This window comes from Panthera onca, chromosome A3 (genome assembly GCF_046562875.1).
Source record: "Panthera onca isolate mPanOnc1 chromosome A3, mPanOnc1 haplotype 2, whole genome shotgun sequence".
Lineage (NCBI taxonomy): Eukaryota > Metazoa > Chordata > Mammalia > Carnivora > Felidae > Panthera > Panthera onca.
In genome coordinates this window covers 101530465-101553951 of record NC_138341.1, presented here as the reverse complement: position 1 = coordinate 101553951, position 23487 = coordinate 101530465, and the positions used below count along the sequence as shown (strand labels likewise).

Sequence of the window (23487 nt, the reverse complement as noted above, 5' to 3'; positions counted from 1 at the left end):
ATCCCACTGGCCTGATGCAGAGCAAAACTTCCCTTTGAAACCACCCAAGAGAAGAGCCTACCCTTTGCTCCAGTTTCATTAGCAGTGTCTTACAGGCAAGCTTTCTTCTGATCTCCAGTGACTAGACACATGATTATCATCCACTGTAAATCAAGCCACATTCCTCCCTCTCCCCGAAACTGGTCTCACTGGTGAGATGGCAGCATCTCCTGGTGGCATCATTTATCACCTCTTTTATTTGCTTACCAGCCATTTTGTCAATAACAGTTGGTGACTTTTCTCCTAGACTCAGAGACCAGAATTCTGATTATAAACTTTGCCTGCATACCACATCCCTACCAAAGTTTGACGTTTGGCAATTACCCATTTGAACTAGTTTCTATGTATCTCAAGAGTTTGTTCTTTCCTTATATGTGATCTTTTAGTGGAGAACAACAGTCTAGAAAGTAATCTGCAGAGGGTTTGATATAGAATAACTCCCCAAAATAACTTTGTTTCCCCAAAGTCACAAGTGGCAGTTTGTCAACCTTTTACACATGTTGAGCATTAATTAATCTTCTGCTTAGTTTGGGAGACCAGAGAAGGAGACACCACAACCAGGCAACAACATATGTGTAATCAGGTCATTCTTATGTGCAATATGAAAACAGTAGGCTGCAGTATTTTATTTGATCAGTTTTAAAATAATAGCCCTTGGGGCGCCTGGGTGGTTCAGTCGGTTGAGCGTCCAACTTCGGCTCAGGTCATGATCTCGCGGTCTGTGAGTTCGAGCCCCAAGTGGGGCTCTGTCCTGACAGCTCAGAGTCTGGTGCCTGCTTCGGATTCTGTGTCTCTTTCTCTCTCTGCCCATCCCCCACTCATGCTCTGTCTCTCTCTGTCAAAAATAAAATAAACATTAAAAAAAATTAGAATAGTAGTCCTTAATCAATGTCTTTCTTATTATGAAAACACAAAATGTATCTGTTACCAAAATATCGGGAAGTCCAAGCAAGCAAAAATTAGAAAGAAAAGAGAAAATATTCACATTTCCCCAGTAGCATAACTATTGGTTAGTGAGGACCACACATTCCCAAGTATTCTCATTTGGTTATCTCTGGTATAGAGTCACAAAGCGCCTCCTGCGACTTAAGTGGTCATATGACACATTTCTAGCCAATAAGAGCCAAATAGAAAAAAAATTCCTAAGGGAGTTTCTGAGAACACTGTGATTCCTCCACTTTTTCCCCTTGACTGGAGCTGCACAGCTATCTTGAGACCATGATACAGTAAGCATGAGGATAAAAGCCAATATGTTAAGGGTGACAGAGTGGGCACAGGGCATCATTGAGCAACTGAACCAATGCCAGAAAACCTCCACCACCAGACTTCTTATCAAGTGAGAAAATGCCTATTTATTTATTTAAGCCACTGCTAACTGCATTTTCTATCACATGCAGTATTCCTAACTGATACTCCCAATTACCTAGACAAGAATTCTATCATACCTGTGGACACTGTTCTAAAGGTTCTCACCTTTGAAGGAGGTAAGATACACATTTTTTTTTGTTTAACCCAAAACTTTTCAAATTCTCCAATTAATCATCTTCGGTGATAACTTTACTCTTGTGACAATAATAATAATAACTGATACTCTTATGGCACTTACCTTTTGTTATCTCATACTTTCATCTCCAATTTGAAAGTAAGGAGATTGTGATTACAGCTAACAGTGCCATATTGCATATTTGAAAGTTTCTAAGAGAGGTGATCTTAAAAGTTCTCATCACAGGAAGAAAAATTGTAACTATATGAGGTGATGGGTGTTAACTGAACTTCATTGTGGCAATCATTATGTAAATATATTAAATTTATATGCATCAGACCATTACAGTATACCTTCAACTGATGTAATCTTATATGTCAATTATATCTCAATAAAACTAAGGGGGAAAAAAAGAAAAAAAAAACTAAAGTGCCGAAGAGATTAGAGTTGCTCAGGGAGTAGTTGGGGCTTAAATTCAAGTATCATGGTTGCAAATACTCTCCTCTTTTAGTCGTATTACATGTTCAGGCTTTTCCCAGTGAGTTCTAGCAAATACTCTAACCTACAGCTTAAGGGCTGAGTAAACAGAAACTTGCCTGAGGTCAACTCTAAATGCCAGTTGAGATGCCAAATACATTCAAAGCAAGGTTCACTTCCTAAGCTTCTCACCCAGACAGAGTCTGGTGCCCCAGGGCTCATAATTGTGCTGGAGAAGGACTTGCTTCCTGCAATAGCCTGAATATTTGTGTTACCCCAAAATTCATATGTTGAAACACTGACCCCAATGTGATGGTATTTAGAAGTGGGGTCTTTGGGAGGTAATTAGGTCACAAGAGATCACATGAATGGAATTAGTGTCCTTATAAGAAGAAGCTAGAGAGCTAGCTAGCTTTCATTTCTACCATGTGAGTATATACAATGAGAAGATATTCCTTGGCAACTGAGGAAGATGGCTCTCACCATGAACCGAACCATGCTGATACCCTGATATTGGACTTTTAACCTGCAGAACTATGAGGAAAAAATGTTATTTAAAACAACCAGTTTATGTTAATTTGTTATAGCATTCCAAGCTAAGACATTTTCAAAAATGTCACCATAGAACCAGAGAATAAGCATGTTAACTTTTCTAATTCTCTAGAAACAAAACACTTTCATCTTTCCTTTTGCAAAACTCTTAAGCCACATGCCTAAGATCATAGCTCATCGGAAGGGTGGAACCAGCATTTGAACCCTGGTCTTTCTGATTCTAAAGCCAGGCAAGAATTCCAATTATGTCACCTGTTTGGCATTTGCAAATATCATGAACACCCAGTGCGAATTTTTGTGGGGAGAAATAAGACCCTAGAGAACACTAGACAGGTCAGAAGTCCTGAGACTGACTCTCCATTCTGCCATTTTGTATATGAGTCTAAGCAACTTTTCTATCCTGTAACATTAGGGTTGGTGATAAAGCAAAGGAGATGGTGTGTATGTGGGATGGTCGAACAAACAGGCATGACAACTTTCCTCCTATAAAGTCTCTCTCTCTCTCACCTTCTCCCCACCCTTCTCCTAATGATGGACTGAGCTGGTGTATCAGTTCGCTTTTGCTATATAACAAACCATCCCAAAACAAATTAAAATTCTATGGATGCACTGGGTGGTTCTTCTCATCTGGGCTGGTTTGGCAAACTCTCTCATGTGTCCATGATCAAATGGCAGGGTGGGGAGAGGGTCAGCTGATGACTGGCTGCTCTACAATGGCCACAATCAAATGTCTGGTGGTTGAATGGCTGTCGGTCAGGCAATGGGGTGACTAGCCATATGTCTGTCATCCTCCAGCAGCTTGGGCTTGTTTGCACGGTGGTCACAGGAGACTGGGAGAAAGTATGCAACACCTCTTGAGACCCTGACTCAGAACTGGCACATGCTCACTTCCACCACATCCTGTTAGTCAAAGCAAGCCACAGGCCAGCCCAGGTTCAACAGGTGAGGAAATAGACTTCACCTCTTGAGGAGGGGCTTCAAAGTAACAGGCAAATTTAGGAAGAACTTGGGGCTGTTTTAGCAATCAATTACAATACTCAAACAGTATTCTGGAGCCACACATGTGGGCCAGCCATCCCAAATTTTCGCTGCCCAAAAACCCAGACAGAGCTTGTTTTTCCCGTGGGGCACCGATTGCAGGTCTGGATGGGTTGTTTGTTTTTCTATTTGTTTTGACTTTATGCTATTTCCAGGATGTTTCTTTCAGAAAAGAGAAGGCTCAGTTCTGTCTGCCATGTGTATTAAGATGAGCTGTGACAGAGTATTGCTTTGTGGTCAGAGGACCTGGAAGCTGGGACAGAGGCAGCAGAGTCCGTGACAGGCCCTCCAGGCACTGGAGTCCTCCCTTCCAAAATAAGAAGACAGTCTTCCTCCTGCAGTGCTCATGTCTGCCTGATAACCAAGATTGTGCAAGTCAAGAGCATGACCAGTTGTCAGCCAGCCCTGCCAGGGGTGACAGGGCAAGTTCACTTCACCAGCAAATCAGGGACACTCCCAGCCTGATGAATTTCTGGAACTCCTAGCCCTTGGTTGACACTATCTGGCTCATGGTTTCTCCGCTTTCAAGTTTGGATATTGCACAAGTGACATGAAGGGTTGCAGAGGGCCTTGGAATGTCCCGTTTGGTGAAATCACACAGGGGGACAAGATGGGGGCAAAGGAGGGGGGTCAAATACTCCCAACAGGGTGCCCCCTGATGGTGTATGTTGGAGGGTGGGTGCCCGCCCAGGTTGGGTCACTTCTGGCCATCTGGGGTATTGGACAAGGAGAAGCTAGTGAACGTGGCTGGCAGAGATACAGGAAGGAATGTCTCAAGAAGAGTGAAAAATTGCTTTCATGAGCTTTGCTGGCACAGCCTCCGAGGATGGAGCCTTTTTCTGAGGAAATATTGCAACATGCTGAGAGGCTGAAGGGTCAGGGAAGAGTCCTGGCCAGTGAGGATGAATGCCCCTTCCCTGGCCTCCCTCACCTCTGGCAGGGGTCTGTTTGGTGGCATTCCCATGTGAGGGGGGAAAGTGAGAAATTCCACTTCCAATCCTTGCCGCCCACACGGAGGTCTTAAATGAGGTCCAGCAAGAGGCCAGCATCAGATATGCCTGGAGGCCCATGTGGGAAAGCCAGAACCTCCACCAAAACAAGCAGTGGCCACGCTCATCCACCAGTCTCCTGGGAGAGCAGAGGCTCGGCAGTGCCTGAGGGAGGCACAGTTGGGCTCTTGGAAAAACAGCCCTGTTGGCCTTCATTCCTCAGGTACTTGCTTTCTGGCTCTAGAGACAATGCGAAATTCTGTGCGCACCCACATGAAAGTTTCTGAATCCAAAAGCCAAGGAGACTCCCCAGACCATGCTTGGACCAGGAAACAAACAAAAGAAATCTATCTACTTTCTTTTAATGTTTCTCCCTATTGGCCAGGGGACAGTAGAACTGGGCCAAGCAACTGCGCTTCCTGCCCTGCTTCATTAGTCAGGAAGTTCTTCTCATCCAAAGATGGCCAGACCCTGTCCTGAGATACAGGGCTCCCCCAGTCACGCTTCTAGCTCCCCTCAGGCCTCAGTGAATTGTGCTTCTAGCTCCTACTTGACAGCCTTTTCTTTCAGCTGTGACTCTTGTTTGCAGAGCGCCTGCTCAGCTCCCACAGTCAGTGGATGCAGCCAACCTATAGGAAGAAAGGCATCAAGGACCCCAACCAACAGAGCCTATTCCTGCAGAATCCAGAACCTGGGAGGATTCCCGAGTCTAATGGAAACAGAGCTGCCACTAGAGCCAGGCCAGCCTTGCCATCAGTCCCTCTTGTCCACCAGCTTCTGCATGCTTTCAAGTGGTTGCCCCAATCAGGAATGTTCTCACTTTTAGCCCTTCTGCTTGTAGATGCTCTCCTCCTCTTTCTCAACTTCCCCAACCCCAGACTGATTCCATCTTTCCTTGTTTAATATTCTCTTTTCTGTAATTCAATGGACTTTTTGGTTGTGGGACACTAGCAGGAATCTCATCCTGAGGGGGAGAAGCATGACCTATGAAGGCCAGGTAGTATTCTTGGTCTTGATCTCCAGGCTCTGGGGGTGTGGTTTATAATAAATATATATTTGGACTTTGTTTCTGACAAAGAGCTTCTAAAACCCTTAGAATTTTTTAAGTAATGAGTACAGCAAAGTTGCCTTTTGTTAAGTTAATGAGGTGACTTTTCGACCCTACCTAAGGATGGGGGCTGGTTGCCAGGAGAATCAACCAGGTAATTGGAGGGCTGGAACATTCAGTCCCATCCCCATGACCCATAGGGGAGGGGAGATAGGCTGGAGGTTCAATCAATCACCAAAGACTCATGATTTAATCCATCATGACTATGTCATGAAGCCTCCATTAAAAAGTCAGAAAAATGTGATTCAGAGATCTTCTGGGTTGGTGACTACATGGAGACTTGGGGAGAAAGGCACACTCAGAGAGGGCATGAAGGCTCAGTGCCCTTTCCCCATACCCTGCCCTATGCATCTCTCCCATCTAACTGTTCCTGAGTTATATAATAATAAAATGGCAATCTGGTGAGTAAAAGGTTTTCCTGAGTTCTGTGAATTGCTGTAGCGAATTAATTGAACCTAAGGAGGGGGTCATGTGAACCTCTGATTTAGAGCCAGTTGGTAGACATACAGGTAACAACCGAAATTTCTGAAGGGTATCTGAAGTTAGGGGAGGTGACAGTCTTGGAGGATTCAGTCCTTTACCTGTGGGATCTGAAGCCATCTCAGGGTAGACAGTGTCAGAATTGAGTTGAATGGTAAGACACTCAACTTGTGTCAGAGAATTGCTTGCTTGATGGTATGGGGAAAGCCCCCACATATTGAAATTGGAATCAGAATCATTGTTGGGGGCCAGTCTTGGGATAGCCTCAAGTTTGCAGTATCTGAAATATTCACACACACACACACACACACACACACACACACACGCCCAGACTGGATTCCCAAACCCAGAGTTCCCTTCAACCAAACATTTGGAATCAGACTTTTCAGATCCTGATAAAAGGGTACAATTAATTTAAATAAACAGAGGCAAAGGGAAGCGGTAGTTGTCTACATAATGGGATGGGAAGCTGGGTCATAAGAGATGGGGGAGAGATCCTTCATTTAGAATCAGATATTCTCAGAATTTAAGAGAAGATCTGCCAGTAGGGATCTCTGTGCCCAGGGAAGTTTTTCTGGAATGAAGTTTTATTCTCTCAATGATCTCCTGGTTACACTTAGTAACATCCACCCTCCTGGGAGGTAAAGGTAAGATTAGACCATAAGGTTGATACTCAGTGTGAGAGAGGATGTCCCTTAAGGCCAAGTTCTTCAGCATCCTTTGTGTTTCTCCCATCTTCCTAGGGCTTTGCTTTTTCCATGTGCCTAACACCCTTAGCCCACTGTGCTGGCCCCTCTCCCTCTATGCTGGTCCTGTGTTCACCCCCCTCCAGTCTCACTCAGGGGCTGACATGATTAATGGGTCACGGCAGGCCCAGGAAATAGCCCCAGGGGCTTCCAAGATTTCTTCGGCTTGAGGCATAGCGGAGGCCCTAAGTCTTCCAGGATTCTACTGTACTCAGTTCCATGTAGGGAGGTCAGACCCCACACAGGTAAGTGTGTCCAGTCAAACTGCTCCCACCTACTCTCAATCCACTACCACCTTCTGCAGGCTCATGCAGGTTTACACACATTCGCCAGGCTGGATGCCTGGAAACATTAACCTCTCCTGACTCTACCTTTGAGAACTTGGTGAAAATTTTAGAGTTGTTTCCTTTCTACATTTCTTTTCTTCTTCTTCTTCCTTTTTTTTTTTTTTTTTTTTTGTTATAAAGACAATACACCACATTGGAGAAAATGAAGAGACCACAGTTAAAATTTTTGTTTTTATATCTGTTTAGTTTTTATATGTGTGCATACAGGTTTTTGTTTTTGTTTTTTTAAAGCAGTAAGCAGAATGTAGGGAATTTTGTTGGCCAACTTTTTGTTCATTTCAGCTGCATTTTCTGACCCATGAGGCCTTTGGGCACTGGAAGCCATCAATAGTAGGGTGGGGCCTGAGGCTCCACTTAAGAGGCAATTCAGAGGGCTGACACTGCACCTCTCAGTTCTTCCCCCCAAAAATCTAAGGTGTCCTTGACCTCCACAGAGCACCAGTAGAAAAATGAGTTGCCTCCCTGAGTTGAACACCCCTGCATGAATCCAATGTCAGGGCTCTGGCATGGCTCCCAGTGGGCCTACATTTTGCATGAGGGAGGTCTAGTATGCACCTATCCCCAGTTGAGTGACGCAAGGCTGGTGCCTTACAGAACAGAGCTGTCAGTGTCTCTAGAGGATGGACCTTGGCACCAGATTCAGAGTAGGTAGAACACTGGGCATTTGTTAGCTGAGCCAACCCCATCAGTTCCACTCTTTCCCCAGATCCAGTGGGTTTTCCTAACTCTGCCAGAGGTTGGAAGGGGACAGCTGGGGATGATGTTGAGCAGGATCCCAGGGGACTGGCCCCCACCACTGCCACAGCCTCCTCAAAGTCTAGTCGGTCTCTTCCCATGAAAACACTCAGCTCCCTCCCAAACTGTAAAAAGCGAATGAAGAGCAGGACTGTTTGACCAACACACTGGCTAAGAGAAACTTTGGAGGCAGCTCAAGGGCTACTGCCTGTTCCACCGGGGCCATGCTTCCAAACACAAATATTAACCTTGGCGATCTGTCTGTCTCCTGCTTCACAACTTAGACGGCACTTTTTGGGGTCATGTTTAAGTTGGGGAAGAGAGAGATGAAGAAAAAAATATGAAATCTGCAACAAAGTGAGCTTTTGATTTCTAGACAGTATGTAAATGGCAGTAGTGTTTAAAATCCACCCTGGTTAAAGTCTACTTTTCTAGGAACTTCTAGAACAGAAGGGTGAATCCCAGCAGCCCTTCCTTATGGGGTCCTCTGGTTGAAAACAGAAAAATAAAAACATCAATGCCTAGATTCTTTGTTGCAAAAGCATTCAAGTGACAACTAATCCCCACAACTTGAGATCGGAAGCCTTGGGGATCAGCTTCATAAAGCCTGAAGACTTGTCTTGCACCCCAGTGGTTTAGATTTTATGAGACAGTCAGCAGGTGTGGCCATAAGAGGAGACAGAGGAGAGGTTCAGGGAACAACAAAATTTCTTATACTTACAGATCCTAGAGACAATAGGCACATGGCACACCTTGCAGGGCTATGTAGGAAAGACATGAGGGTGGTCAGGAGGCAGAAAATGGGAACGAAGGTTGTGCTGTAGCCACAGCCTTTATTGGGGTTTCCTGGGGAAAGACCAGGCAGAGCAGGGTAAACAGTTTAGGATTGAGAGTTTGAAAACTTTCAGCAGGCTCCGGGCTTTAGGAGTGGTTACTAGTTTCCCGGCACTGGCCGTGGCCGTAGGATGATTAAGGCAGAGGAATATTGTCTCCTGGGTTGCATTGGCCAAATAGAGTTAAGTGGGTCTCTGGATTGGTTAGTTTGCACATCAAGGGTAGGTTCTTGGCCATATCTTTTGCTATCTTTAAGAATTTTCTAACCCAGGAAGAGGTTGTGAGAAGAATTTTTCTAAGATGACAAAACATACAGAAAATTGAAATTATTTACAATTATTTACAATTTATTTACAAAATATACACAAAATTGAAAGTATATACACATAGCCTTCTCCAGAGGGGCTCACAGTCTATGAAAATGCACCTAACTTCATCAGGGATGCCAAATCCAGAAGAAAACAGTGGTTCTGACCACACCTCGGTGCCAGTGGCAAAGCACTAAAATGTGCCAAAAGTTAAGTGGCCCAGGGACAGGAGAGGAGAGTCTTACCAGGACCGTGGGAGCTGTTGGCTGCTAGGAGAAAGCAAAATCCACAAAAGGGCTCAAGTCTTTGAAACTGGGGCTCCAGACTTTAGCAGTTATCTGGGCTTCAGAGAAGCCTGAAAAGTATGCAGTGCATCTGTTACGTTACCCTTTCTTCATTTATGCGAGGTTATTTTAGCTCCTCTACAAATAATTCGGGGCTCCCTTTCAGGAGGGCATTGCAGTACACACCATTAAACCAATACGCCACATCTAATAATTTGCCCGTAGGCAACAATCAGTGGCAAATTTCAGTCTTCATCTCCTAGATGCTTGTGTTCCTACCAGAAGAAATTTGAAAACAGTCATAAGCGAATTGACTGAATACATTACATACAGGCAAGTAATGTGCAGCCCTTTCAAATGATGTCTTAAGTCATTTAATGTGGGTTGATATGGGAACTAAGAAAGGTTTATAAAACCATACATACAGTGCGATATTAAAAAGGCCACAAAACACAGTAGGATATGGTTTTTACTTAAAATATGTATGTTTCTGTACATTCATAGAAAAAAATTCTCCATGAACTCTTCTTTGCCTGTCCTTCACATTCCTGCCTTGACCCATAAAACAGGAACTCCTTCTAACTCTGTGGCTTTCTCAGAGGAGGTTTCCAGCTGTGGGGACAACCCTCCAACCTGGATACAGCAGCTTATCTTAACTGGCCATGTCGGCAGCACACAAGTCAGTTAGGGCCATTCTGTCTCAAAACCCTAAAACAGAACCTCCCCCTTTCCTGCCCTCTCAGACCTGCTCTGGCAGGGCCATAGGCTCTATTCTTGCCTTAGACAGGCACAATGAGGCCTCTTTCTGCTTCCAGCTTCTCAGCTTACTTTGGATGGATGAAACCAGTCAGGCTCACTTGTGGTCCATTTGCCACAAACTGAATAATGCATAGCTGATAACTGATAAGTGTCATCCAGACTCCTGGAGGGGAAGTGGGATGAATGATAGGATTCAGTCAATAAACCCCACTCTGAACCCAGAATGGCCTAAGGTGGTTAGGCCCTAGGAGACATTCAGCAATGCTCAGGAGTCATTTTTGGTTGTTCCAACAAAGATGAAAGCAGGCAGGGAGTTGCTGCTGACATGTAAGGGGGAGTGGGTAGCAGGCCAGAGATGCTGCTACATACCCTACAGTATACAAGGCATCCCTCTGCAATAAAGATTCATTGGACCCAAAATGTTGGTAGTGCTGATGTTGAGAAACTTTGGTCTTAAGAATATTTATAGACATACTGACAGCAGTTTGTCTTCTATTTTCTTAGTAATAAAGAAAAAAATAAAAGTTACTTTAAAATTTAAGACAAAGTGGCTATATTATAATCAGGATTTGTCAAATGAATAAGGGAAAGAAGAAAGAAAATAACATGGCTTCTTAAAAAAAGGGGGGTGGCTGGGTGGTTCAGTCAGTTGAGCATCCAACGTCAGCTCAGGTCATGATCTCACAGTTCGTGGGTTCAAACCCTGGATTGGACTCTGCTGACAACTCAGAGCCTGGAGCCCGCTTCAGATTCTGTGTCTCTATCTCTCTCTACCCCCTCCCTGGCTCTCTCTCTCTCTCTCTCTCTCTCTCTCTCAAAAATGGATAAATATTTTTCGAAAGGGTAGCTAAGACTATGAATTTCTTGGGCAGGGCTATCTATGTGTTGTACAACTTTATATTCTGAGCACTTCTATCAGTAGGTGGCAGGCACATGGTAGGTGCTGGGTAATTGTAGGTAGATGGATGGATGAGTGGATGGGTAGATGGATGGATTGAAAGATGGATGGATGGATGGATGGATTGAATCTGCCTCAACATCATCAAGAACACTTAAATATCTCATGGTAATCATTTTATAATATATACTTATAGCAAATCATCATGTTGTATACGTTAAACAATTTTACATGTGAATTATATCCAATAAAATTGGAAACGAATTGGAAAAAAAAAGATAAAGTCCCTGTACCTTGTCAAAAGTTCAGGTATGGCCAATGTTGGTGAGTATTTATTGAAAAAAAGTATAAAATATGGGTCTCACCAACAGCCCCAGCCCTCTTTGGAAGCCCCTCTATGATGAACATAATAGAGAGGTAGAGAGATTGAGCTTAGTACAGTCCAATCATAACTGTGCATTACTAGGAAAGAAATGTGGTAAGTTGACCCATCCCTAGGGACTTAATAAATTTCATGTTGGCTTATTTTTTTCTCTTCTCATTCAAATGATGTGAATTTTTAGCTACTGATACTGTGGTATGGGTGGTGTAGTGCATGCCAGAAAGCATGTTGTTCTGTTTCCATAGGTTTATTATATCTGGTCAGTCTTAATTAAAAGACTCCCTTTGTCTTCTCTTTAGGGCTTCTGGACATGGCGCCTGAACTTTATTTTTGGCCCTGAGTATTGATGTTGCTTCCTGTTTTGGTGCCAGATTAATGGCATACAGCATGGGAGCTAAGGCAGCTCTCACCTTCCTTCTTATTCCCTAGGACAATTCTGGACCCACAACAGATCAAGTGCATCATACAAGAGCCAGCAACTCTGACGTGCAAAACTCCCATGTCCTGCCACCTCCTGCCTGTTGATATTTTTGACAGTCCTCAATTAGCACGGTACAGTTAACTTCAGCCTGTCATTTGTGTGGGCTAAGCTGTTTGAAAAATCCTGGGGTCAAGAGGGGTCAGCCAGTGGTGGGAGGACCATTTTCCCATAAACAAATGATGGAACTTCTATGTCTGGAAGACACCAGCTGTGGTTTGGTGCCAGGGGCCTTTTGAGGGGATAGAAATGTCAGCCCCTTCCTCCTTGGCTCCGCAGGCTGTCTCTTCCTGGGACTGATGCTTTCCCATTCCATTATCAGGAGCTCCTGAGGAGGCCTCTGGATCACAAGGATGTCTGCCTCCAGCTTCAGATTATCATTACTAGTGCTAAAGATATAACATTTACCTCCCAGGTAACTTATTCTTGAGAACATCTAGGAAAGTTGGTTTGGGTTTTAGAATAGTTAATGTTTCACAAAGACCATGTCACCAAAAGCACAAGGCCATATCACTGAGAGAATATCTATTCTTATGATTAGGGGCATGGGAGGAAAAGCATGCAGATAATATAAGACAAATTTCAGTCAAAAAGATAGAAATGAAAAAGAAAGGGACCAGAAAACTCAGCTTTGTTTTATATGACTTGAAATTTCTATCTGATCCCTCAGTAGATTGTTACCCAAACCCTGATATTAGAAAGAAGGCCCTGCCCATTCACATGTAATATCATAGTATATATAGAAATTTGTAAGGAATCTACAAAAAAAATCTAGAACTAATAAATGAGCTTATCAAGGTCACAGGATACAAGGTCAACATTTAAAAGCAATCAATCATGCAGGGGCACCTCGTTTGCTCAGTGGGTAGAGTATGTGACTTTTGATCTCAGGGTTGTGAGTTTGAGCCCCATGTTGGAGGTAGAGTTTACTTTTAAAAATAATGATAACATAATAAACTTCAAAAAAGAAAGATAACCAATCAATCATCTTGTTTTATGCTAGCAATCAACAGTTAGAAATAAAAAAAATTAAAAATATAATTTACAATAGCCCCAGAAATGACATAATTCTGTAGGAATCTAAAAATACAGAATATATATGAGGAAAATTACAAAACATTAGTGAAAGAAATCATGGAATATCTAAATAAATAGAGAGAAATACCACATCCATGAATGGGAAGACTCAACATAGTCAAGATGTTAATTTTCCCCCCAAATGATCTAAAGACTTGACTAAATTCCAATCTCAATCCAGTAGGATTTTCTTTTGTGGATAAAGTAACACTGGCTCTAAAATTCATATGGAAATGCAACTAGAAGAGCCAAAACAATTTTGAAAAATAATAAATTTGGAGAAATGATGCTATCTCATTTTAAGATTTATTACAGAGCAATAGTAATGAGAACCATCAAAATTAAAAACATTTGCTCCACAAAAGACACTATTAAAAGAAAGAAAAGAAGGATACAGACTGGGAGAGATATTTGCAATTCATGTATCTGACAAAGAACTTATAACCAGAAAATATAAATAACTCTCAAAACTCAACAGTGTGGAAATAGACAATCTAATTTTAAAATGGGCAAAAACTGAACAGGCCTCTCTCCAAAGAAGATGCAAAGATGGTAAATAAGCAAAACATAATTAGCCATTAAGGAATTGCAAAATAATACCAGAAGATACTACTATGTGTGTACTTGAATGGCAAAAAAAAAAAAAAAAAAAAAAAAAAAAAAGACAATACCAAGTGTTAATAAAGACACAGAGCTACTGGAACTCTATATATTGCTGTTGGGAATGCAACACAGAATAGCCACTCTGGGAAACTGTTTGGTGGTTTTTGGTACAATAAAGCATATATTTACCATATTACCCAGCAACTCTATTCCTGGATATTTACTTTAGAGAAATGAAAACCTATAATTCACACAGAAACCTGATCACAAATGTTTTAGCAGCTTTGTTCATAAACTCCTAAAACGGAAATGGCCAAGATATTTTTCAATGGGTGAGTGGGTTAACAAACTGTGAAACCACCATATAATGGAATACTATTCGCACAAAGACTTGGGTAGATGCAACAAGTTGGATAAATCTTAAAGGCACTAAGCTGTGTAAAAGAAGCCAGTCTTGGGGCGCCTGGGTGGCTCAGTCAGTTAAGTGACCGACTCTTATTTTCGGCTCAGGTCATGATCTCACAGTTCATGAGTTTGAGCCTCACGTCCGGCTCTGTGCTTACTGTGTGGAGCCTGCTCTGGATTCTCTCTCTCCCTCTCTCTCTGCCCCTCCCTTGCTTGCACACACACACACACTCTCTCTAAATAAATAAACTTAAATAAATAAAAAAAAAGCCAGCCTCAAAAGGTTAACATATTATATGATTCAATCTATACTATATCCTTGAAAAGGTAAAACTATGGGAAAAGACACACTAGATTAGTGATTGCTTGGGGGCAGGGTGAGAAATTGTGCCTCTAAAGGAGCAGCATGAGGAAATTTGGGTGGTTATAGGATTGTTCTGTGTCACAATTGTGGTGGTGGTTACTTTTATTTTAAGATTTTCTAAAATTTAAAAGCAGCCTTTGTACAAATATCTAATCATTATGTTATACACCTGAAATGAATACAATATAATATAACCATTATATCTCAATAAAAAAGAATAGACTTTGTGTAACCAAAGGACAGTGTGATCTAAGATAACTTCTGGTGATAAAAATGTTCTATATCTGTGATATGCAGTACTGCAGTCACTTATCACATGTGACCAGAAAGCACTTGAAATGTGACTAGTTTGAGACGTTCAATGTTCTATTTTATTTAATTATTTTAACTTTAAATAGTCACACATGGCTAGTAGTTACTGCATTGGGCAGTAAAGTTACAAAACACTTGAATTGCTATGCTGTGATCCAGAGTTTAGCTAACGTGTGCAGATGTAGAAAACATGAGAATATCCACAAAGATAAGAAATCCCAAATTCATTATATGTATACTCATTGAGAATGCATTAACTTAGATTTTATAGCAGAATTGTCTTCCTGATTAAGGTTTTCTGAGATTTGGGTTAGTATGTATTTACATTTTTTCATCGTACTATATCCAATGAAGTGATGGGCATGAGGGCTATATGGGGGCAGAGGAGAGGAGCAGGAAATAAAACCAGCAGCTTCCTATGTGACAGAAGGAAGCCAATCTATATCCTTTTTTAACTGTTGTAAATAATTCAAAGGAAAATCATTACTTATTGACTTGACTTGGATTAGCCACAATGAGTAACCATGATGCCTCTTGGACTTAGACACGGTACAACCATCAAACCAGTGTTAAAATAATACTTACAGAGGTACCTGGTGGTTCAGTTGGTTGAGCCTCTGACTTCAGTTCAGGTCATGATCTAATGGCTTGTGAGTTTGAGCCCTGCATCAGGCTCTGTACTGACAGCTCGGAGCTTGGAGCATGCTTCGGATTCTGTCTCCCTCTCTCTGCCCCTCCCCCACTCACACACTGTCTCTCTTTCTCTCTCAAAAATAAATAAACATTAAAAGATTTTTTTAAAGTAACACTTACAAAAATACATTGTTCTTCATAATCTAGTCTCTGACCACTCTTTCCACTCTCCACACCCACACACAGAGGGACTTGTAATTTCCCCACCACACATCTCTGTCCCTTTGCTTTGTCCATCATTCCACATGGAGTCCCCTTTCTACTCTCTTTTTGCCTTGTTTCTATCCATCTTGTACTATTATTGATCTTAATAGTTTGAACTTGAGTCACTCTCATTTAGTTAGCTTGCCTTAAGCGATGATATGATCCATGACACCATGGTTTTGGTGTGCTAGTTATATTTTTGCCAGCACATACTAGAGCAAATATACTATAAAGAAAAATATTTAGTCATTTGTACCCTAAAGTCAACTCATGTATCACCAGTGCCACACTCAGCCTTTGGGCAATGTGGCTTTCACAGTCAGCTCAAGCATCTACACTTCCAAGAAGTGGGTTATGTACCTCTACTGCTCCAGCAGTTAGGCATAAGCCTCTGGTAAGAAAATTAGAAGACTCTTCAGTGGGGAAATTGACTGACATTTGGGAGTCCTCCCACAGAGCAGCTGGACCACTGCCTGATTCCACTGTGACGCCCTTCTGGCATATAAAGTCTCCAGTCATGTCTTTAGTACTTTACTAGAAATAGAGACAGAGAGGGGTGCCTGGGTGGCTCAGCTGGTTAAGTGTCCGACTCTTGGTTTCAACTCGGGTCATGATCTCATGGTTTGTGGGTTCAAGCCCCGCCTCAGGCTCTGTGCTGCTAGTGCAGAGGCTGTTTGAGATTTTCTCTCTCTCTCTCTCTCTCTCTCTCTCTCTCTCTTCTCTCTCTCTCTTTCTCTCTCTCCCTTTTCTCTGCTCCCCTCAGTCCCAGCCACTTGCTCACTCTCTCTCTCTCTCAAAATAAATAAATAAATAAATAAACTTAAAAAAAAAAAAAAAGAAATAGCAACAGAGAGCCAAAGACCACCAAATAGTTGAGGAATGTCTCCTAACATAGAACACAAAAACTGAAACAAAGAACTAGGGAAAAAAGAAACACAAAGGTCAAAGAGATAATGTGGAGATCAGAAGAAAATGACAAAAATCCCACTAATTCTTAGATTGAAAAGAGAAGATGTTGCATCCATGAGACAAGAAGAGAAAACTATAAAAAATAATGAATGAAATAATAAGAAAGAACTCTAACAAATTTAAAATAAGATGGCTAAAATTTAAAAGAATCAGTAGAAGGCTTGGAAAATAAAGTAGATGAAACCTCTCAGGAAGAACATAGAACAAATACACAATACACATAGAATAATACACAAAGATTTTTCATAAAGAGTGATTAAGAGACTCAGGGAATCAATCTAGGAGATCCAAGATCCAAATAATAGTTATTTTGAACACTTAGAGAATGGAGAGGGAAAGAAATGACTAAGGAAATAATAAAAGAAAAATTTCATAATTAAAGAGTGTGCTTGAGACTGAAAGGGTCCACTGAGTGACCAGTCTCACAGTCTTCCACTGTGAGACTCGTGGAAATAAAGAGAAGATCATAAAAAATATCCCAGAGAGAAAGAGAGAGAGAAAAGGAGAAAAAAAATGTCACTTACAAAAGATGGGAAATGAAATTTGCATTGGACTAGTCACAACAAAACATGTGCTAGAAGACAGTAAAGCAATTGAGTTTTGACCAGGAATTTATATGCAGCCAAATTCCAAATTATTGTAAGAGGGACAATAAAGACATTTCAGACACATCCCTGGACTGAAGGAATAAGTCCCTCCCATGTACCCTGCCTTAGGAAACCACTAGTGAACCTTCTTACAAAAGGAGGGGGTAAGCCAAGAAAGTGGGAGACATGGGGATTCAAAAAACGAGGAATCCAAAAAGGGAAGTTGCAGGGTGATGGTGAAAAAACTCCAGGATGACAACCATGAGGTAGCCCTAATGACTGCATCAAAACAGGAGAACACAGGGGTTCAGGAGAGAAGACTTCAGAGGAAATAAGTAGAACAAATTATCTGACATGTTTGAGCTTTTGGAAAAGATATCAACAGGTGGGGATTGACAGACCTGATGGAAAAAATTAAGGTAGGACCAAGAAAATTCTGGGAGTGAAAAACAACAAAACCAAGCACTGGGTAAAAAAGATAATCACAATACCTACTTGGTTTTGGGGTCAACCATATTTACCAACCATAACAATATAAATAGTGACAATTGATTCAGCTAAAAACTGCAATGTAATTATGAGAATAGGGAGAGAGGAAAAGGGGAGGGAGTGTGCAAAGGTATTGTGTCCTTATTTAACACAGAAGGAAGTCAACACATATGGTCTAAAATGAATAATCCAGAAAGAGTATAAGCAAAAAGAGAGAAATCAGAAAGAAAAAAAAAGAAAAGAAAAGAAAGAAACAGTTGAAAGCAAGTGGGCCTTGGGCAGCAGGAGTTGGGGGTAAGAACTGGTAAGGCCCTTGTTATTTGGGGGCTTATTTAATTTTTAAATTATGTCTATATATTTCACACACACACACACACACACACACACACACACACACACACGTGAAAAAGGGAGAGAGGAATTATGGCTGCCGGGCTGTAGAGCAGAAAGCAAAGATTTAGCTGCTGAGGGGAGCCATAAATTATAGCACAGCCAACTTTCTAAAGGCTCCCTTCTGCACACGATACCCCCAGATGATGTGACAATATTACACAAGGGAAGAGAAGGAAAGCCATGCCCAAGCTCCACCCTCCCTTTTGGGAAATTCTTGGCTCATTTCACAATACTGAGTCTTTGTTTCATGGTGTTTGCAGGACTCTGCCCTTTTGGAGGTGAGATGTTTACTTTCCATGGCCAGAAATTTTCCTACATCCCTATCCCACCATACACGTGGCTGAGGAATTGCATGAGCTCTAGCATGCCTCCTCCAACACTGTGTGTCAAGCCTTGGCCACAAATTACGTGTAACGTGATGGTGATGGTGCCTTTGGAATGCTTTACAGGCTGTCTCTGTCTTCCATTTTGACCAGCTGAATGGTTCATGATGTAACTAGGGATCTGATTGGTGGGGAGATGCCAACTTAACTTAGCTACACTTAAATGCCTCTGTGTAACTCTTCCTGTCTCCTTCCTCCTAAGCTCCCATTTATCTTGGTCGAGGAGATCCCCCAACCTCAAAGAGTCCTATAGAAAGCTCACTGTTCCTCGCTTTGCAGCAAAATAGCTATGTTGATACCATGTGCAGCCTTGCTCATAACTCAGCCCTACTGCTTCCTCCTGCTATTAGACTAACATGCTGCTGGTATTTCCTCTAACTCTTCATTCCCACTGGATTCTTGACAGGGAAACTAAAGTTTTGTCTTGTAAAGCAATCATAAATCAAAAAATAAAGGAGAGCCAGAGAAAAGGCAAAAAGAGAGGAGCCTCACAAACCCATATCTCATTTCCAGGACTTGTTGTTGAGATGTTAGTATTTTACATAATAAGAGGTTTTATGGCTTAAATTCAAGAGGTGGGAATGCAGAAGTTAGTATTCCAGTCATGCCTACAGATTTCTCCAGACCTGACAATCAAGAATATGAGCAATTGTTGTGAAGCACAGTCTCCTCATTCAGCATATAAAGGTCACAGAAATAATCTGCCTTTCTATACTTAGTCTTGGGGAACTGGGTTTTGGGAGCTGCCAGCAGCTTCATAACTAACAGAACTAAGCCTACATCAACATGACTTTACCATTTGTTCCAGAAAATTCTTGTCTACTAAATAACCTCAGTGTTTGCTCCAGGAGCTTCCTGAACATTTACTTATTTTCAAACAATGGACTACTCAACCAGCCCCTTTTCAGGCCAACAAGTTGCTCTATGGGACAGACCTACTTGTTTATCAGTACACACTTTGCTCTAGAACCTTTACCTTTTTGTGAACTTTGCCCATTTGGAATCCCCACATTGAAAGATCTGCCTTTAACCACTCAAAACCAGATCTAAACCCCTACACACATGTGTTCTGTCCTTTCCTTTTGAAGCTACTACTAAGACTTGGTCAAGGTGGTGTTCTCCCTTATTACAGTACGTAATAAACAGTTTTGCTTGATCAGTAGAGTACTGGTATGGTCTTTTTGGGGAGTTGGCAGTCAACAAATACATGTATTTCAACCACTTTTGTATAGCCACAACCGTTAGCTTGGCAGTCTTGTTCTGTTAACCTGTTTCTATTTCTCTTATTCATTTGTTCATTCATTAAAATATATATATATATTTTTTAGTTCTACTGTGAGCCAGGAGAGATAAAGAAGCTTGGTTCTTCATGTCATGACGTAAGGAGAAAAGACACTCATCGATGAATTCCACAAATATCAGTGACTATAAACTATACTAAGGGCTATAAAGGAAGAGGGTGTGGTGCCAAAGAAACATTTACTAGGCCTACTATGGGAAATCCTCAAAGGATTACCCCACTGGGACTGAGCTAGGAGGAATGAGTAATCTCCAGGTCTGAAAAAGGAGTCTGAAGGACAACTTTGCAGGTTGAAGGAAAAATTCACCACTGTTAGGTTAGGAATTCATTAACATTCTCTTCAATTCTTTTATCTTCAGGATCAGATAACCATTTGATTTCTTCTGGCTATTTCTCTTTCACAGAAATGAAAAAGAAAGAGAAATATATTTCAAAAGGAAGAACACCAAAAAGAAAAGACAACATATCCATGTTTTTCATTGTTAAACTCCCATTTCCCAAAGGCCCTTTAAACCCCTGGTAAGAAGCAATAATGGTAAAAATGGAAGATCCCAACCTCTCTGAAAAACAGTCTGGTAATTTCTTATACTTATATTCTTATGTAAATGTAATGGCGCCTGGGTGGCTCAGTCAGTTAAGTGTCTGACTTCAGCTCAGGTCATGATCTCACTGTTGGTGGGTTTGAGTCCCGCATCGGTCTCTATGCTGACAGCTCGGAGCCTGGAGCCTGCTGCAGATTCTGTGTCTCCCTCTCTCTCTGCCCCTCCCCCACTTGCACTCCATCTCTCTCTGTTTCTTGAAAATAAATAAATGTTAAAAATTTTTTAAAAAAATGTAAAATACCATTTAACCCAGGATTTTCACTCCCAGGTATTTACCCAGGAGAAATGAAAACATACACCCTCACTTAAATATGAATATGACTTAAATATGAATATCCTTAGCAGTACTGTTCTTAGTAGTCCTGGACTGAAAAAACCTGGTACTCATCAATAGTAGAATAGATAAATAAATTGTGGTATATTCATTTAGTGGAATACTATACAGCAGATAAAAATAAGTAATCTACTGCTATATGTAATAACATGGATACATTTCTGAAACACATTTAAAAGTCAGATGCAAATGAGTACATACCATATGATTCCATTTATATGAAATTCTATAAAAGGCAAAAAAAAACCCCACACCAATCTGTAGTAACAGAAAACAGATCAGTGATTACTAAGAGCCAGAAGGAAAGGGGGGACTGACTGCAAAGTGGCATTAGAGAAACTTTCAGGGTTATAAAAATGTTTTATATCTTGATTGTGGTGGCAGTTACACAGAAATATGTGTTTTCCAAAATTCATTGAACAGTACATTTGAAATGGGTATATTTTATAATATATAAATTCTACCTACATGAAATTGACCCCCCCTTTTTTTTTAATAAAATGAAGGTGGAAGAAGTTGGTCTCTAAATAAGAGTGCTGAACCCTGCTCCAAATTTGATTAAGAGTCAAAGTTTTATGGCAATCTTGCTGCAGGGAAAGGAACTATATATATCAGGCTAATCCAAGGACTTACTTTGGCAGGGGAGGGGGGGGACGTTTTATGGGAAAAGAAATGGTTAGGCAATTTTTGTTAGACTAGATACCAAGTGAAAGAAACGTCTAATTAAAGATCTTTAGAATCTTTACTGACAGTCAGCTGGGAGTCACCTGGAAGGATAAGTAACTGGCTTCTCAAACATGATCTTAATCCCATTGGAATGCATCAGAAAATTGCATCTGCATTGATCAGAAATGCCAATTTCTTCCTATGAGGGGGTTTGTGTATAATAACTCACAAAAAAGTCCAATTCCAGACAAAATTTGGTACAATTTTTTTTTCTTCCAAATATAAATTCACTAAGAAAAAAAAAAAGATGGAAGGAAAACATTTAAAAATGTTAAGTGCTGTGATTATTTCTCAGTGATGGGATTTTAAAGGACTTTAATTTTCTTCCTTGTCTCATTTTTAAGACATTTTCTAGTATATCAAACGTATCACTTTTATAGTTCCAATAATAAGAAGGAAATGCTTTTCACCATCAATTAAATAAAGAATTCCATTTCTTCATTATAACATGTTTGATTAGGAAAAATAAAGTAAGCAATATGAAAGTGCTGGCCTGGGATCCCACGGAGGACAAGCCATGCTTTCTCAATGGCACTAAGCTGAGGAATGAAGCAAGGTTAGGAAGGAAGATGAGGAATTCCTTCCTTAGAGAAGGAAAAATGCCAGGAGATGAGTGGTGCCATGGCCACCATGGCCATCGGGGGAGGAGCAGAGACTGATTTGCTCCTGTCAGTTCTCCTCACATTTTTTGTTCCTGTAGTGGCCAAAGACAGACAGATAACAAAGGTCCACCTGACATACAACAGCTTGCCCTGTGCCCCCATCCATGAGCTTACGAGCTGGACTGAAACTCCTAGTTTTGTAAACATAGACCCAGGATTTGAAGTCTACATAGCTGACCCCTATGATGGATCAAACTCGTATCTGCATTGAAATACCTATGCCCATTGAAAGAAAAAACAACTTGAAGGAATCTGGAGTAACGTGCTTTTCATCAGGTGCCCTACCTACTGCATCTTCCAAGACCAAATTAGGATGCATCTTTCTAAGTCAGCCAGCTCCTCATGCTGCAGTGTAGGGTATCTGTTGTGGAGATGAGGAAAAGAGAGAACTCAAAGGCAATTTGCAGATTTTGTACATGAGCCACTGAGTAAATGAGAATATCAATTGAAATGGTGAATTCTGGGGGAAGGAGCAGGCTTGGGGGTGGAGATGGGGAGATAGAAACTAAGGGTTCTGTGTTGGGCACATTATGAAATGCTTTATTGGGTGTTACAGTGAACATACCAAGTCAGGAGTTTGGAGTTTAGGTGCAGTTCAGGCTGGAGATTTGGGAGACATGATACTTAAGGCACCAGACAGAATAAAATCATCTATGGGGAAAAAGGGCTGATAACCAAGCACTGGGACCACCAACGTTCAGTGGCCAGGAAGAGAAGAGAAACCATAAAAGGATACTGAGAAGGAAACCAGGGAGGTATGAGGAAAACCAAAAGCATTAAGTGTCTCAGAATCCAAGTGAAGAAAGTCTTTAATTCTAAATCTTCAACAACTCCAGTTTCTTATCTTTCAACAATCCTTTAAGCAATGGCTGTACTATTTCAGCCCAACAACCTACCACTCCCACACCTAATGAAAAGATATTTACTAAGATTAAGTATTTGGACAGTGGCCCAACATCCTCCCAGCCACCTGTGTGGTTGATTTTTCCTGCTCTTGCCCAGAGAAAGGAGAGCCAAAAACAAGTCCCCTGGATAAGAGATTTATTCTCTGGCCTTTATGATATAAAATGAGCCATCCCCCTTTTATACCAGCATTGACTGCCATGAACTGAGTGTGAGTTTAATAGACATGTTCTCCCAGTGAAAGATAGTTCCAAAGAGCATTCTTCTAGGGGTGTACCAAAAAAAAAAAAAAAAAAAAAAAAAAGCATTTCCTCTTTCCTTGCAGGCTCTGCACTGGTCTTGGTACCAAGAGGTAAACACACACACACACACACACACACACACACACACACACACACACACACAAACCCAACTCAGAGCAAGGATTCAAAACACCGAGCAGCTCAGGAATTGATTTTAGGAGCGGAAGTATCAACGTTACCACCACCTAGCTCTTGCTAAGCCTTAGGCGTTGTAGCTAATCAGTTAGTAACATTGAAAGACT

General features: G+C 41.3%; 1 protein-coding gene across 4 annotated transcripts in view; it reads right to left on the bottom strand.

The window, feature by feature from the left end:
* Window positions 1-641: 641 nt before the first annotated feature.
* Window positions 642-23487, bottom strand: part of TASP1 (taspase 1) — a 310143-nt gene continuing 287297 nt past the window's right edge. For all 4 annotated transcript variants that reach the window (XM_060611829.3, XM_060611838.3, XM_060611848.3 and 1 more), the window contains one exon: window positions 642-874. In XM_060611829.3, coding sequence (XP_060467812.3) covers window positions 665-874 — 210 coding nt within the window. In that variant the 3' untranslated portion in view covers window positions 642-664. The remainder of the gene's footprint in view (window positions 875-23487) is intronic.